The following is a 16,419-nucleotide window of genomic DNA, read 5'->3' on the forward strand; positions in this document are numbered from 1 at the left end:
TTGCATTTGAATTTGAATATTGTCAAAGAATGCATGCAAAAGTGGAACATGCAATTGCAATCTCATATTTCATTAGCATTTGAATTAAGTCAGCTATATGCTTCCATAGTGTTGCTAGTTGACTCTCGCCTCTCGGCAGATGGCCAAGCCCAGCCCTCCAGGTTCAGCCCACTCAGCCCTACAGGTTCCCAAACAGGTTTCCTGCCGGCGGATCACGTTGCTACTCGGGTGTGGCTCTTCACTAGACTCCCTGAGAAGGTGCAGACACAACCAGACACAACCACACACAACCAGACACAACCAGACACTATCCGGACGCCTGATCCACCGCTGGTATCCCGCTCCTCCCTCACTCTCTGGCGGTCTAATTCTACCTGATTCTACCTGATTCTCGAACATACATATATCGACCATGTTCCGCTGTGGCATCGCCTACCCCCGGTGCAGATGGATCCTGCCTCTTCTGCTGCTGTTTGCGATCATATTTGATCTCATCGCGATCTGCGCTGCGTCGGGCTGGGTGGAGGACGAGGACGCCAAGAGTCACTATGCCAACATGTGGAAACAATGTCGCGGCAGGAACGACAACTGGGTCTGCTCCAGTCTGATGGACAACTGTAAGTATTTATATATCCTATACACAGCATGGATGTCAATAGGGATCATCACACAGCATGGATGTCAATAGGGATCATGGGCATCAAGCAGAATGGTGTAATATAATATAATATGTAATATCAATAGAGAAGAATAGAACCTCCCCCAAATGGGATATGACAGACTTCCAGAAGTCTGAAGCAAAAAAGACTCACCTTTTTAAAAATAGGGCCAATTCTTTAGAAAGAAAACATACGGCATTGCCACTAGAAACATACAGTATCTGTAAGTAAAGCTTTATTTATATATGTATTTATATATGTAATGTCCATATCAATGGAAGCCTGACACAGTAAGGGAGGGTTTGGCAGGGTTAGACTGAACTTTGGACTCAACTTCATTTCATCTGTCATAGACTCAGTATTACAGACCTCAGCCTGCTGCAGAATGCATGGTACATACTTCCCCTGAGGAGAGTCAGGGAGCTCATGTGTGATCATGTTCCTCTGCGTCTACAACATCTCACCTCAGATCTCTCAGAAAAAAGTTTTTAAAAGTTTAAAAAGAGTAATATTCTTAGGCTTTGGTTCCTCAACATTGACATTGCAGCATTGAGATACAACAGACAATAATAACACAATAATAACACAATAATAACACAATAATAACAATAATAATAATAATAATAATAATAAGTAGAAAAGTGACCCTACATTGATAATAAAGTGATGGATTTTACGTTAGCTTCAATAGTGTAGAGCACGATGATATGAATATAAAACAATACAGTACGGCAGTGATTAGTCCAATGGTATAGGCTACACGTAATCCAGTAGTGTTTATTATACTGCAAGTTCATTACTGCAGTGTGCGTGGGGTTGGCTGAGGGGTGGCAGACCCCAGGAGCCTGATTGCTTTGGGGAAATAGCTGTGACTGATGCTCCACACCACTGTGCTTGGGTTAGGGTTAGGGTTAGGGTTAGGGTAAGGTGTTAGAAGAGAGTATTCTATACAACAGTATACATACTTTTATATATATATATATATATATATATATATATGCGAGAGAGGAGGGATGACATGCAGGATATGTCTACGGACAGAATCGAACCAGAGACCCTACAATTACATGGCTGAGGCCTTAGTGTGTTACACCACCAAGCGCCCCCCCCATCAATTATCTTCTTCTAATGCTAGCCTATATTGTTCACATTACACTGTCATTAATGTCTTGTAAGAATGATATAAACATGTAATACCCACCGTATCTAGTTACAGGTTGTTGCAAACTTTCCAAACATAAACTCACTGAACACTTTACTAGGAACACCTGCACACCTTCTCATTCATTCAGGTGATGTAACGGTGTGTGGAATGTTTTCTTGGCACACTTTGGGCCCGTGAATACCAATCAATCATTGTTTGAATGCCAGAGTCTATCTGAGTATTGTTGCTGACCATGTGCATCCCCCTTCATGGCCACAATGTGCCCATCTTCTAATGGCTACTTCCAGCATGATAATGACCATGTCACAAAGCAAAAGTCGTCTCAAACTGGTTTCATGAACATGACAATGAGTTCAGTGTTCGTCAGTGGCCTTCCCAGTCACCGGATCTGAATCCTATAGAACACCTTTGGGATGTGGTAGAACGAGAGATTCAAAGCTTGAAAGTGCAACCTGAAAAATCTGCAGGAATTACGTGAATGGCGTGCAATCATTGTATCATTGACCAGAATCTCAAAGCAATGTTTCAAATTTCAAAGCAATGTTATTTGAGAGCATAGGGAGGCCCTACCCAGTATTAGTATAGTGTGTTTCCCAAACAAATATAATTCAATACACTATAGCCTAAGCCTACCATGTGAATGTTGGGTTCTATGAACTGAATGAATAGTTGGTATCAAGATGGCTTTCACACAGGCATGTTCACAGGGCTATTTTTAGAATAGTAATTGCTGCTCAGTCCTGTTGTACTGTTGGCCGACCAGACAACAAGTCAGAGAAGAGAGAGGGGGGGAGGGGAAGTGTATAATGTACCGGTCTTCACAGGATAGTCCCTCAGAAGGAATAGAAGTGTCTCTCTCTCTCTCTCTCTCTCTCTCTCTCTCTCTTGCTCTTGCTCTCGCTCTCGCTCTCTCTCTCTCTCTCTCTCTCTCTCTCTCTCTCTCTCTCTCTCTCTCTCTCTCTCTCTCTCTCTCTCTCTCTCTGTTGTTGGTCAGGTAGCAACAGTAACAATGGCAGCACTGTTGCTGTTATCAGGAAAAGAGAAGGCAGTTACATTGATACCATTATTCCTGTTCAGTCTAAACATTTGTTCAAGTAAGTCAGTAAAATCAATGATAAAGTGCTATATACCTACATGTGAATACAGTGTTGCTATTGTGACTACAGTGTCAGTCACAGTCAGACATACTTCATTCTGCTGGATGTCGGCCAATCCCAGGGCAACTCCCTGGGTGTGGCCAGACAAGAGACAGCATGGTGGTTCTCAGGAAACAGTTCTGACTTGCAGGCCTTGATCTGACGCTGTAACCCTAACCCATGCATGGCCTTGATCTGACGCTGTAACCCTAACCCTAACTGTGTTCTGCTCTGGAATTAAATCAAGGCACTGAGAAAAAGATGTGCATCATTCAAAAAGAGTTGCTAAAAACATAACAGAACAGGACCATGGTTAACACAACCACTTTTGACTTAATCCCTGGAAACTAATTTCAGCACTATAACATATATTATGTTAATATATACATATCTTATTATTATATTACTATTAACTATATTATATAACTATAACTTTAGCAGCAACTTGAGCCACTGGTTGTTTATGTGGAAGATGATTACGAGAGGCATATGTGAAGTCGAACCATCTGGAAAGTATTAAAGTATTAAAGACTACCCGGTTTATTAGTGAGATTTGAGTTGCTACCTTTGACTCTGTAAAACAACCGCAATCTAACACTGTGTTACACTCTAACACTGTGTTACAGAGTTGGAATGTTACAATCTAGGAGATCTTCAGCAACAATCACAGAATAATAGAGTTAGGGTGAGAGCCTTGCTTCAGATCTGCCAAACATATTCAGACCTCTTCACCTTTTCCACATTTTCTTGTGTTATAGACTACATTTAAAATGGATTACATGTCCATTATATACTGTATATTAAATAATTTGCCATCAATCCATATTCAATACCCCAGAATGACAAAGTGAAAGCACATTTTTCAGTTAATTTATTACAATTGAAATACAATGTACATAAGTGTTCAGACCCTTTGCTATGACACTTAAAACTAGCTGAAATGAAACTAGCTGAAAGATATGAATTCCAAAATGACATGAACTATTATCCTTGCATTAAGATTCAATTCAACTTATTGAGTGATTTGTTGATGACAGTTTTAGCTAAAAAACTAAAATTCTAAATTCTAATTCTAAACATTTTGGTATGTTAATCTATCATCCAGTCAGTCAGACCTTATGTGTATAGTACATTTCATCCACAAATGGCAATACAATGCACTTAACAGGAAAAACACATAAAAACAAAGGGAACACAAGGAGATTTAAACAGATTCAAACAGTAAAAGTTAGAACTGGAACCCCAGAGAAGCCAAGTCAAGTCAAGTCAGTCTTTATTTAGAATGTACTTTCAAAGCGCCTCAAAGCACTTTACTTTAAGTACAGAATACAGTGTACACAATGGGAGACAGTGAATAGGAGAATAAACAAACAGGACAAGACTGGGAACAGTATAGTCAAGCATTACATAGGACTGGAGATGATGACACTTCTTATGTACCCTTTGTGTACATAGTACCGTACTAGTACTAGTGACCGTTTATTGTCTCTTTAGTGTGAACTCTCTGTGTTAAGACAGAGCTAGAGCTAGTTCTAGAGCAGAGCTAGAACTTGTTTGACTAGCACAACTTATTATTGGATATCCGAGGCGTGTGAATGCATGAGTGAGCGCCCCAGGCTCAGGCGTAGGCTGGGAGAGATACAGTGAATAATTCAGGACACATGTCAGCTCTGCATGCAACAGTTGGTGGTGTTGTTGGGGTGTAGTGGGTGTAACCGGGGTGTAAACACACACACACGCACACACATGCACACATGCACAAACACACCCTGTACATACCCAGTCCTTCAGAGTCAGTGGAGTCACTGGTCTGACAGCTAAAACCGTCTGGAATGTTATGTTGGTTACTTTCCCTCTCAACCAAGATCCTTCTCACGTTGCTGTCAGTCTGCAGTTGGAGGCAGTTTTTTGTTAAATAAAGAAAATAATGTTTTGACATTTATCCCACTCTGTTTATTATTATTATAATATAGATTATTATAAGTTCACAGATCATGTGAGAACAGCCACATCCTGTACCATAACCAATCTCTGGATGGAACATTGTGTCTCTATAGAGTCTGATACCTAGATACCCTCTCTACACTCTATATAAACATGTGTCTCTATAGAGTCTGTGCTTGTTGATGTTTTTCCAGCTTGGCTCAGGCGCTGGCAGCCCGTCCTCCAAGTTCTGCCTCCACTGATGCCTAGAGGATACACTACATATACTCTACATATACCTAGATACACTCTCTACACTCTATATAAGCATGTGTCTATATAAACATGTGTGTATATAAACATGTGTGTATATAAACATGTGTGTATGGACTTTACATTGTTGTTTGATGTGGCTTCAGCGGCGTTAGATGTTTAAATGTACAGCAGCCTGTTACTATAGACTATAGTACTGTATTACTATTCTATAGACTTTTACATGTAGAAGTGTCCCTGTGTTCCTGACCAGGGCCAGCCTGTGACAGCTCTCCTCCTGTATCAGGGTCACGTCTATGAAGTCTGATCTGTGAGTTGATTTGCTTCCTGAGTGTCAGGGGAGGCTGGTGGCTGACAGGGTTAGGGTAATGCATCATGTGTGTCATGTTATTATGTTATTATGTATATGTATCTATGAGTATTAGTCATGTTTGTCATGTGTGTTTGATACAGTTCCTTACTCCCTCCTCCAGCCTGCATTGCTAGGAGTATAGTATATTATATATACACACAGTGTAGTAGTATTACTAGTATAGTAATAAATCAAATCAAATCAAATCAAATTTTATTTGTATAGCGCATTTCTTACAAGATGCAACTCAATGCGCTTCACACAATGAAAATGTTCAGTCAATCAGTCAATCAATCAATACTGACAGAGCCGCGAGCAGGCAAAAGTAAAAACCTGTATACTATGTAGCCAGGAAAAAATTCCCTTGCAGCCCTCTACCAATAGAGCGACTACTAGCCAGTTTGCCTACCAGTACCCAGCGGTCCCCAAGGGGAGGCCAAGGACCACCGGCACAAAGCAAGCAAGCAAGGGCAAAAACCTGTACACCATGTATCCAGGAAAAATTCCTTGCATATTATCGGCGTACACTCTGTCCATAAATTTAGTGTTATATTTGCATCGTTCTGCATCCGGATGGTCACAGGTCCTGCCAAAAGAGAATCTTAGGCATAGTTATGATGCAACAACACAATAAAGACAATAAAGATGACAGCAATACAACCTGATGGTGGTCCTGGTACACCCTTGTACCGGTTCCAGTACTGCTCTAGGTGCTATTTGGAGCTGAGAGTGCCTCATCAGCACCCGGGTCCATTTTCCTGTCAACACAAATCTCAAAACACGAGTATGGTGTAATGGCCTAGTGATCCTAGTTCTATAATGTCCAATGTCTCCCGTAGTATCAAAAGGCGACATTGAATAAGTAGGTTTTGAGGTCACGCTTAAAAATGTCCTGAGTTTTAGACAACCTCAGGCCCTCAGGTAGGGTGTTCCACAATCTAGGAGCATATATGCTAAAAGCTGATCCTCCAAATCTCTTTGTCCTAACCTCTGGCACTATTAAAAGTTCCGTGCCACTAGACCGTAGGGGTCTAGCTGGTGTGTATCTTATGAGCATGTCCACCATGTAATTGGGTGCATCACAGTGAAGTGATTTATAAACTAGTAAAAGGATCTTAAAGTCTATTCTATGACTGACAGGGAGCCAGTGTAGTGATCTCAAGACAGGTGTGATGTGCGCTCTTCGTTTGGTCCTAGTAAGGACACGAGCAGCAGCATTTTGAACCATTTGTAGTCTATTTATCATTTTTTTGGGGAGACCTGTCAGGAGAGCATTACAGTAATCTAGCCTACTAGTAACAAACGCATGCATTAATTTTTCAGTGTCTGCCTGGGAGAGAAATGATTGTACCTTAGTAATGTTTCTTAGATGGTAAAAGGATGTTTTAATAGTATTATTAATATGAGTTTCAAAATTTAGATCTGAGTCAATTATGACACCAAGATTCCTGGCCTGACACTTAGTGTTAAGAGCTAGTGTTTTCAAGTGTGCAGATAATTTCTCTCTCCCAGTTTTCTCGCCAATGATCAATACCTCTGTTTTTTCTTGATTGAGTTGGAGAAAGTTTTGTGTCATCCAAATATTAATATCGGCAATACAATCTATCAGGTGGTCAATCATCTTGTAGTCGTTGGGAGTTACTGAGATATAAAGCTGAGTGTCGTCAGCATAGCTGTGGTAGTTAACGCTATGCTTCTTGATAACAGAACTGAGGGGTAGCATGTATAGGCTAAAGAGCAACGGTCCTAAAATGGACCCCTGGGGAACTCCACAGGTTGTGCTATAATTTTTTGACTTATGGTCACCAAGGGCTACAAAGTAGTCTCGGTCAGCCAGGTAAGTCCTGAACCAGTTCAAGACCGGACCTGAGAGGCCAACCCAGTTTTCAAGTCTGTCAATAAGTATGGAATGGTCTACCGTATCAAAGGCTGCACTTAAGTCTAAGAGTACAAGAATCGAGAGTTTTTTCGAGTCTGCATTTATCCTAAGGTCATTTGTTACCTTAAGCAAAGCGGTTTCTGTGCTGTGGTATGATCGGAAACCTGACTGAAGTGGGTCATACCTATTATTTAAGACTAGGAATTCATGAAGCTGTCTATACGCTGCCTTTTCTAAAATTTTGCTTAGAAAAGTGAGATTTGATATTGGTCTACAGTTTTTGGGATCAGAAGGATCTAGGTTACTTTTTTTCAGGGTGGGTCTAACCAGGGCAGTTTTAAGCGCCGCTGGAAATATCCCTTTAAGTAGGGAGTGATTTACAATGCCTAGTATGTCATCAGACACAGATTCAAAAATTTCCTTAAAAAAGGTGGTAGGAATAGGGTCAAGAGGACACGTAGACGGTTTAAGCTGTGACACAATTTTACCTAATGTTTCCGTACTAATCATGGTGAACATGCTCATAGTCATGTTCTGTGGCGGCGGATCTGTGGTGCTACACAAACCTAGTCTTTCCTGAGTAATACACATTCTAATATTTGTTATCTTATCCCTGAAGTGGGCTGCAAATTCCTCGCATTTGGTGACAGAGGCTGCGCCGTCTAGAGTTTTAGGAGCAGGGTTTACAAGGCAATCAATTGTCGAGAACAAGACCCTAGGGTTATTCTTGTTTGTAGATATTATCTTTGAGAAGTGATTTTTTCTAGCATTTCGCATTGCCAAGTTAAAGGCAGATAGATGTTCTTTAAAAATATTCTGATCAATCTGTAATTTGCTCTTTCTCCATCTGCGCTCAGCTTTCCTACATGTTCTCTTTAGGAGATTTATTTCACTGTTTCGCCATGGTGCTCTCCTCTTGGCTCCAACCTTTTTTAATTTGGTAGGTGCCAGGGAGTCTAGGGCCATTTTTACTTTATTGTTAAAGGTAATTACTAAGTCGTTTTCACACAACGTGGGAGTTGTGTGATTACTGTTCATTAAAGCTTTGAAATTCTCAGCCACTGCAGGGGTAAGATAACGTTTTTTAACAACACGTTCAGCATTGCTTTCAGCTTTACGTGTTACAATGGTAAAGAAAATACAGAAATGGTCAGAGAGGGCCAGGTCGCTGATACCTGATATTGAGACCTCAAGACCCTTTGTAATCACAAGATCAAGGGTATGGCCATGATTGTGAGTGGGTTCATTGACATGTTGGACAAAATCCATAGATTCCAAGAGGTCAATAAACTCCCTAGCCTTCAAGTCAGCCCCATTATCAACATGAAAGTTAAAATCACCAGTGATAATAATCCTATCATAGTTGGGATGGATAATGGATAGGAACTCAGAGAAGTCAGGTAGGAAAGTAGGGGCTGGTTTCGGCGGCCTGTATACAGTTACCGTAAGAATAGGTGGTTGGCATGCCATAACTGTGGCATGATATTCAAAGGAGGAGAATATATCAAAGGATATGCTCCTGCAGTTTAGGTTATTTGAAGCTATGGTAGCTGTTCCTCCCCCCTTTTTTCCATTTCTGATTGATTGTAGTCATATAGATAATAGTCATACTCCTTACTGTTTGTTTCTATAAGCCTATAACTCTTTCCATATTGTTTGTCCTGTTTTCAGCGTGGGCCATGGCTGTAGCAGTTCTGATGATCATATTGTTTGTCCTGTTCTCAGCGTGGGCCATGGCTGTAGCAGTTCTGATGATCATATTGTTTGTCCTGTTTTCAGCGTGGGCCATGGCTGTAGCAGTTCTGATGATCATATTGTTTGTCCTGTTTTCAGCGTGGGCCATGGCTGTAGCAGTTCTGATGATCATATTGTTTGTCCTGTTTTCAGCGTGGGCCATGGCTGTAGCAGTTCTGATGATCATATTGTTTGTCCTGTTTTCAGCGTGGGCCATGGCTGTAGCAGTTCTGATGATCATCGGCCTCCTCATCCTCATCTTAGCCTTCATCATCTCTGTGGTTGCCCTCTGTTGCACCGTCAACATCAGCCTGCTGCCCATCATTGGCACCCTCCTCTTCATCGTCGGTAAGTCAACATCAGCCTGCTGCCCATCATTGGCACCCTCCTCTTCATCGTCGGTAAGTTGCAGTGTGTCCTTCACATAGGGGAGCCTGGAGGAGGAAGATGTCTACCTTCACCGGCCTCCCCTGACTGTACAGTATAACATACAGTAACAGTACACACGACAGCACAGTACATTAGCATCATTACACATACATTTCCTTTAAGTAGATTCAAATTCAGTAATAATATTCTTGTAATACAGAATAATTAGTATGAAGTATGTATGTATAATAATATATTCATACTAACATGCTAAGCTGCATACATTATATTCATGCTAAGCCTAACCCTACCTACAAACATAACTAAGCTGTGTTGCTACCTACAAACAGAACTATTACAAGCTGACTATCTGGGCTATCTCTCTGAAGGAGAGAGAGAGTTTACTATTGGAGAGCACAGTATAGTAGTTAAATATGAACAACAACAGATGTCAAACCTATGGAGCAGCTCTCCTATAGTACCAACAGATGTCAAACCTATGGAGCAGCTCTCCTATAGTACCCATGTGGTTTATATTCTCTCTTCCCTCTCTAAGTTCAGTGAAAGGCAGAAGTAGCATGGCAGCGACAGCTGCTCCCAACCCTGAGTGTTATAAAGCTCTGGTACGAGTCTGAGCCTAGAGAGAGGGACGGTGTGTAGAGGAGAGGTAGAGAGAGAGAGACAGAGAGAGAGAGGTAGAGAGACAGAGAGAGAGAGAGAGACAGAGAGAGTGGTAGAGAGAGAGAGAGACAGAGAGAGTGGTAGAGAGAGAGGTAGAGAGAGAGAGAGACAGAGACAGAGAGAGAGAGAGACAGAGAGAGTGGTAGAGCGAGGGAGTGAGAAAGAGAGAGAGAGAGGTAGAGAGAGAGTGAGAGTGGGTTAGGAGGAGTTTAGTTGTTTCGCTGTTGTTTTGGTTCAGGGAAGGGCTGTGGTGGTATTATGGGGGTCGTTGCCATGGGAACCGTCCAGGAGAATGTTGCGTGTCATGTTGAGTCATTGAGCTGATAGTGTGAGGTCATAGGTCGTTAAGCCACTCCCCCTCCTCCCACCCCCACCTTCCCTCTGCAGTCTGCAGCTGCCACCTTCGTATGAAACCTGATACCAGCCGACTCTCCCCTTCCCTCTCCTCCCCCCCGCCTCACAGCCCAGGCTAGCCCTGCTAGCACTCCAGGGGAAACTAAGAGTGAAACCCTTGTCACTGCATGAGTAACACTTTACACCTGTGACGACAAGCACCTCACAATTTACCTGGTGAATCATGTCCCCATAGGGGTGTGACACCTAGGGTTGCCTACCGCTGCCAACAGACATCGTCCCCTTTGTTATTTGTTAGTGAGAACGTTGGCAACCCTCGTGACTCCGCCTCTCCAAGGACAGCTATCACTGAGGTCACAGACATCATCCTTCTAGATAGTTCTGACTCAGAGTAAGACTGGTTGCTGGTAAATATGTGATACAACCATGAATCACAACATAAACCAAGCTGATCTTACCATCTTACTTCACTATACTTAACTTAATGCTGCTTTATTAGTGGGACAACTGATGATTATACTGTATAAATGTTTCTACCCCAAATGACATTCACTCTCTCTCTCTATCTTACCTTAACAATCCTCTAACCTTCTTTCATCTATTTGACACCTCAATTCAACTTTACAATTGTTAGACTCTTGGTATAGATCTGTTTATACCACTTCTAAAACTTTAAGCCTTATTTCAAAACTCCAGTACAGCCAAACTACACTTCCCCTCAAATATGTCCCACAACCTCCTGTTAGTTTTGGCCGTCTCTCTCTCACACACACACACCCTGCTAACTCTCTCTCTCTCTCTCTCTCTCTCTCTCTCTCTCTCTCTCTCTCTCTCTGTCTCTCTCTGTCTCTCTCTCTCTCTCTCTCTCTCTCTCTCTCTCTCTCTCTCTCTCTCACACGTCTGTGTCATGTTCCTCTGGGTGATTCTCCCCCTCGGGGTGAGCGGGACCCTGGCATCTCCCACTCACATGCTTTATGATGATGCTTCACATACAGTATGCTCATCCGTATCTGTATTTATAGGCGACATCATACATGTTTCATATTTATTGTGATATCAACTGCTTTTACTTCCTACGCCTGAATGCCTGTAAGTTATGGACACATTTCCATTTTGAACCAAAATATGAATGAGTTTGACCTTTGAACTTTATCTTGAAACTGACTACTGTGACTCTGTTCTGATCTAATCTGTGGAGTTGTGACATCTTCAAATTTAGGGTTAAGTTGTGTTTTTATTACTGTGCTAAGATGACGCAACATCATCAATACAATACAGTATCAAAACAATACATTTTCAGTACAATTCACCAATTCTGTTTAAAAAACGGAATCCCCGCAAAGCTGCTGGACCAGACTCTGTCTCCCTCTCGACATTGAAGCGCTGTGCAGATCAGGGTTAGGGTTAGGGTTAGATCTGGGTTAGATCTGCAGTGTACACAGATATATTCAACACCTCACTGGCTGAATACTTCTGGCCTCGTTCTGAGGCCTCAAGGCCATCGTTGACTCCCTCCTCGACCATCTTGATCTATCAAGACCAAACCTTGAGCCACCTGAACAGTTTCTTCCCTGTGGCAGCGGGCCTCACAAACAACCCCCCGGCCACTCTGACTCTGGGACTCCCCCCCCCTCTCCTGTCTTACGCACACACACACACACACACACACTCACACGCACACCAGCCGTACATATTCTATATAGTGTTGTTTATTACATTGTTGTTGCTTTTTATTATATTGTTGTCTGTGTCTTCATGTCTTATGCACCAACCACACCAAGTTAACTTCCTGTTTTTGCAATAAAAATAATTCTGATTCTGAATACTCTGCCCAGTAATAAACACACAGCATTGAACACATGAAAGCTTATTGGAGGAGCTTCCTCATGACTATTCTCCTGTGTTTTGTCCCAACAGTCGTCCTCCAGTTCATCGCTCTCATCATCTACCCCGTCAAGTTCAACGACCAGATCTTCGAGGGTCACTATGACTACACCTGGGCGTACGGGTTCGGCTGGGGCGCCACCATCGTGACCATCGGCTGTGGCATCCTATTCTGCTGCCTGCCACGCTACGAGGACGAGCTCACAGGTTTGGCCAAGACCAAATACATCTACTCCTCTGCCTAGAGCCACAGAGACACGGGGGGGGAGAACACAGCCTGCTGCCCCTCCAACACCATCCAGGACAATTCAGGAGGACACTTATGTTGAATCCCAAATCAACCCCCAGCCTCTAGCTCCTATATGCACTTGTGGAAATCTAAACCCTAATTCACACTACAGAGACAAAACTAGCTGAGCTGTACTGGGCTGGTCTGCTGAAACAGGGCCCTAACCCTAACCTTGTGTGGAAAGGTGAAGGCAAATGGTGAACATTCCACAAATTCCACAAATTTTCAGATCCCCTCTCCACCTATCAGATACCCTCTCCACCAATCAGATACCCTCTCAGATCTCCACAAGTGCCTAGGGAATATGGGCGAGGGTGTTAGACATATCATAGAAGGGTGTTCGACATATCATAGAACAACGTGACCATTGCTGTTTCCAACTATGAAATCCAGCCTCCGTTGGAAAGTGCTCTCTGTTGAATGTGTTTCTCTGTTTTATACCCTATATATATATACCCTGTTTATACCCTATAACCCCATGCTGGTTCCCTGCTGGTTTGAGTGCTGCCAATGCAACAGGGGGCTGCCAATGCTGAGGCTTTGTTTCTATTCATGTTCAAACTGTTCTTCGTCCTTCCTAACCTAAACTGTAAAATAGTAAAATGCAAAACCACCCAAGTGCACTTAACATCAACAATAGGGATGTCTGTCACCATATACAGTTTATGAACTATGTCATGTGTTTTAACCAGCCTGGTTACAAGATGTATTATGTGATTGATGTAAGATATTTGTTTTACACTCAATGCAAAAGGAATGATTGGCAGTAGGATTGTTATTTGGTCACATCTCTCTTTGTAACTGTTAATGATGTCACTTTATAAAAAGCTTTATTCACATGTATCCCTAATGCATTGTTAATGCTGCAGGCCATGGGTAGTTAAACTGAATGGGCTGTATTTTAGTACACCAGATAAGAAGGACAGCCTGTAAGCAAGTTAGATGTGTGAAAGCAAAGGGAGAAGTGTGCTTTGATTACATTCAAGATTAGGTTGAGAATTCCTTTATAGTTCTTGTATTATGCAACACAAAGTAGTTTTTTCCTTCAAGATTCTTGTCCTTTTATACATATGGTGTTTATTTTAATTCTACTTAACTAAATGCTTCACTTTTTATGACGTGAGTGTGTATGACTGTGGGTATGTACTGTATTGTATTGTCTTTAACACTTTATAAACACTGTAACACAAATAATGGGGAGATTCAAAGGTATTGAAAGGTTATGTCCATTCCATTCCAAGGTTAACCAGCATATAGCAGATCATCAAGCACCCAGTTACAAGACTTAGAAATATGATTGTTAAGTCTTCTCCTGAATTCCACATCCGCCCCTATAGGCGACCCTACCCAGATCCTGTTGATCTGTAATGATTGGATATGTAAAAGCAATATAGCAAAATTCTACCTTTCTACCAAAATTCGACCTATTTAGATGGCAAGGTGGACTAGATTGCCTACACCTATTCAATATTCTCAGGTCTGCAAAGGTGTCTAAAGGTTAAAGACAAAAGACAAGTAACTAACCCTAAAGGGCCCGATTTCAAATTCAGCATTGTCTTCCTGTTAGACTTTTAAGTCTAGTTCAAGACGTTGTTGTGATGCGAAGTCATGTCATCTGTAAGATATGTGCCTTACTGAGATGTCTACATATGCAACATGCGTGCATGGACTAGGGCATACCTTATTCTGTTTCTCCTTGTCTGGTGGTTTATTTTGTACTTCATTGTAGATCATTTCCAGCGGTTTGTTTATTTAATGCAATAAAGAGGTTTTTTCAACAAGTTTTCATCTTCTGACCACTTTGTTCAAAGTTCAGAGGGTTAGGGGTTGTTGTCACATAATCTGTGTACCCTGCATGTAGTCTGATGGTGGTGAGTCTCAGTGAAACAGGAGGAATCAGTCAACTGTGTTGGTTTCAAAAACCCTCAGATAGGGTGAAGGTCGAAGGTCATATCATGGCCATATTGGGTTAGGGTTAGGGTATAAAGTACATGCTGGTGCTGTCACAGAGTGTGACATTCCAGGAGAGGAAAGCTAAATGCTATGAGAAGCAGACAGAGCTGAACATGAGTCAGGTACATTCATTGTTTGCTAGAGATTTGCCACAAAACTCATTTGTAGGCCTTTTCATATGTGAAAATATGACCTTGTGTGAAATTTGCACCGGCATTAGCCAAATGTTTGTCACAAAAGCCAGAGGGGATGGGCAGAGTTGAGCGTGAGTCAGGTATGATAATGCAACACACCACACCCAGACAACAACACCGTGGGTGGGACCGGCTGTTCCCTCTGTGACCAGCTGCTCAGGAACTAGTCCCTACTAGTAGACATGCCAGGACAGAGAGAGAGAGAGAGAGAGAGAGAGAGAGAGAGAGAGAGAGAGAGAGAGAGAGAGAGAGAATGGTTCTATAGTATACTGAGTCATGGAGGAAGGCGTCTGCACTGAATGTCTGAAACCCAATGTCAGGATGGGCATCCAGGTTAACACTTGTAGTCTGTAGGGTTAGGGTTACACCACCTCACCACCGTGTGAGTTAAAAGAACACAAGACTGTTTCTGACCAGGGCCAGGTATTTCAAAATATTAAATCAGATTAAAAGTAATACTGGGCTGTCGTCATTACAGTTTTTCCCAATTGCTAAAACACAAAAGCCAATTCTCTAAACCAAATGACCAGTTCTCTAAACACATTTAATAAAACTAGACCCCATTTGCCAAAACCATAAACACATTTCACATGATTTACACAATCCTCCTTTTCTCATAAATCTAAACACATTTTGTCTTGCTAAAACACAAGTTGCAAAAAACTGCTTGCCACAGTCAGCAAAATTTGAACACAATGAACACACCTGGCTTCATTCATTATCATGGAGGTGGAAGGTGTATGACCGCCAACCATACACAAGAGAGAACCTTCTCAGGGCGATGGACCTGGCCTGTGACCACGTGCCTGTGGAGGCCTTCCCAGGCTGGATCCGCCATGCCAGGGCGTTCTTCCCATGTTGCCTGGCAACGGACAATATTGCCTGCGATGTAGATGAGGTCCTGTGGCCCGACCCAGCTCGACGACGTGATGCCGCACAATTATTTGTGTGTGTGTGTGTGTGATAAATAAACATCACACCCTGAACATTGTTTTCAATGAGTATTGTTGTGTGTAATGGAACGATATATTCTAAGAACAGATACTGTATGGTTTCTAAAAATGTGCTTTGGCAGTTGTGAAAAAAATACTAATACTGATACAACTATTGAATACAAGTTGAATACTTCATAGAGAAATGTTACATTCTTATAGAGAGAGAGAGAGAGAGAGAGAGAGAGAGAGAGAGAGAGAGAGAGAGAGAGAGAGAGAGAGAGAGAGACAGAGGGATGACCGCTGGTCATTCAAAACAATGCTACTAACAACATGATAACCTCACAACAGGACACAGGAGAGAGAGAGATTTTCCCTTTCTATATTATCCTAAAAACCACAATATTTAAGATCTTTAAATCTATACATTGGAGTCAGATTATCAATATTAGATATGTTTTGCTATCAACAAAACAACCAAAAGTCTCTGCCAAACATTCATGTGAAAACTGATATTATTATATTTGCTCTGAGTCAGTTCAACCATTCTTCCTGTTCTAAAATGGTCATTGTATTCCTGCTATATTCATGGAATAAATTATTCTATCCAGACTGTTTGAGAGTCTAGTTTCCTCTAGCTAC

At 41.9% G+C, this 16,419-nt stretch overlaps 1 protein-coding gene across 1 annotated transcript; it reads left to right on the top strand.

Annotated features, from left to right (window-relative positions):
• The first annotated feature begins 319 nt into the window (after nucleotides 1-319).
• Nucleotides 320-14,473, top strand: perp (p53 apoptosis effector related to pmp22). Its single transcript, XM_080551023.1, has 3 exons — nucleotides 320-617; nucleotides 9,329-9,469; nucleotides 12,443-14,473. Exons 1-3 carry the CDS (start codon nucleotides 413-415, stop codon nucleotides 12,652-12,654), a joined length of 558 nt encoding a protein of 185 aa, XP_080407149.1. The 5' UTR covers nucleotides 320-412; the 3' UTR covers nucleotides 12,655-14,473.
• The last annotated feature ends 1,946 nt before the right edge of the window (nucleotides 14,474-16,419 follow it).

This window comes from Nansenia antarctica (genome assembly GCF_963989245.1).
Source record: "Nansenia antarctica genome assembly, contig: SCAFFOLD_228, whole genome shotgun sequence".
Classification (NCBI taxonomy): Eukaryota; Metazoa; Chordata; class Actinopteri; order Argentiniformes; family Microstomatidae; genus Nansenia; species Nansenia antarctica.

Coding starts and splice junctions, on each gene's coding strand:
- perp (XM_080551023.1), top strand. CDS start 413: ATGTTCCGCTGTGGCATCGCCTACCCCCGGTGCAGATGGATCCTGCCT. Junction 618..9,328: donor CTCCAGTCTGATGGACAACT/GTAAGTATTTAT, acceptor TCCTGTTTTCAG/CGTGGGCCATGGCTGTAGCA. Junction 9,470..12,442: donor CACCCTCCTCTTCATCGTCG/GTAAGTCAACAT, acceptor TTGTCCCAACAG/TCGTCCTCCAGTTCATCGCT.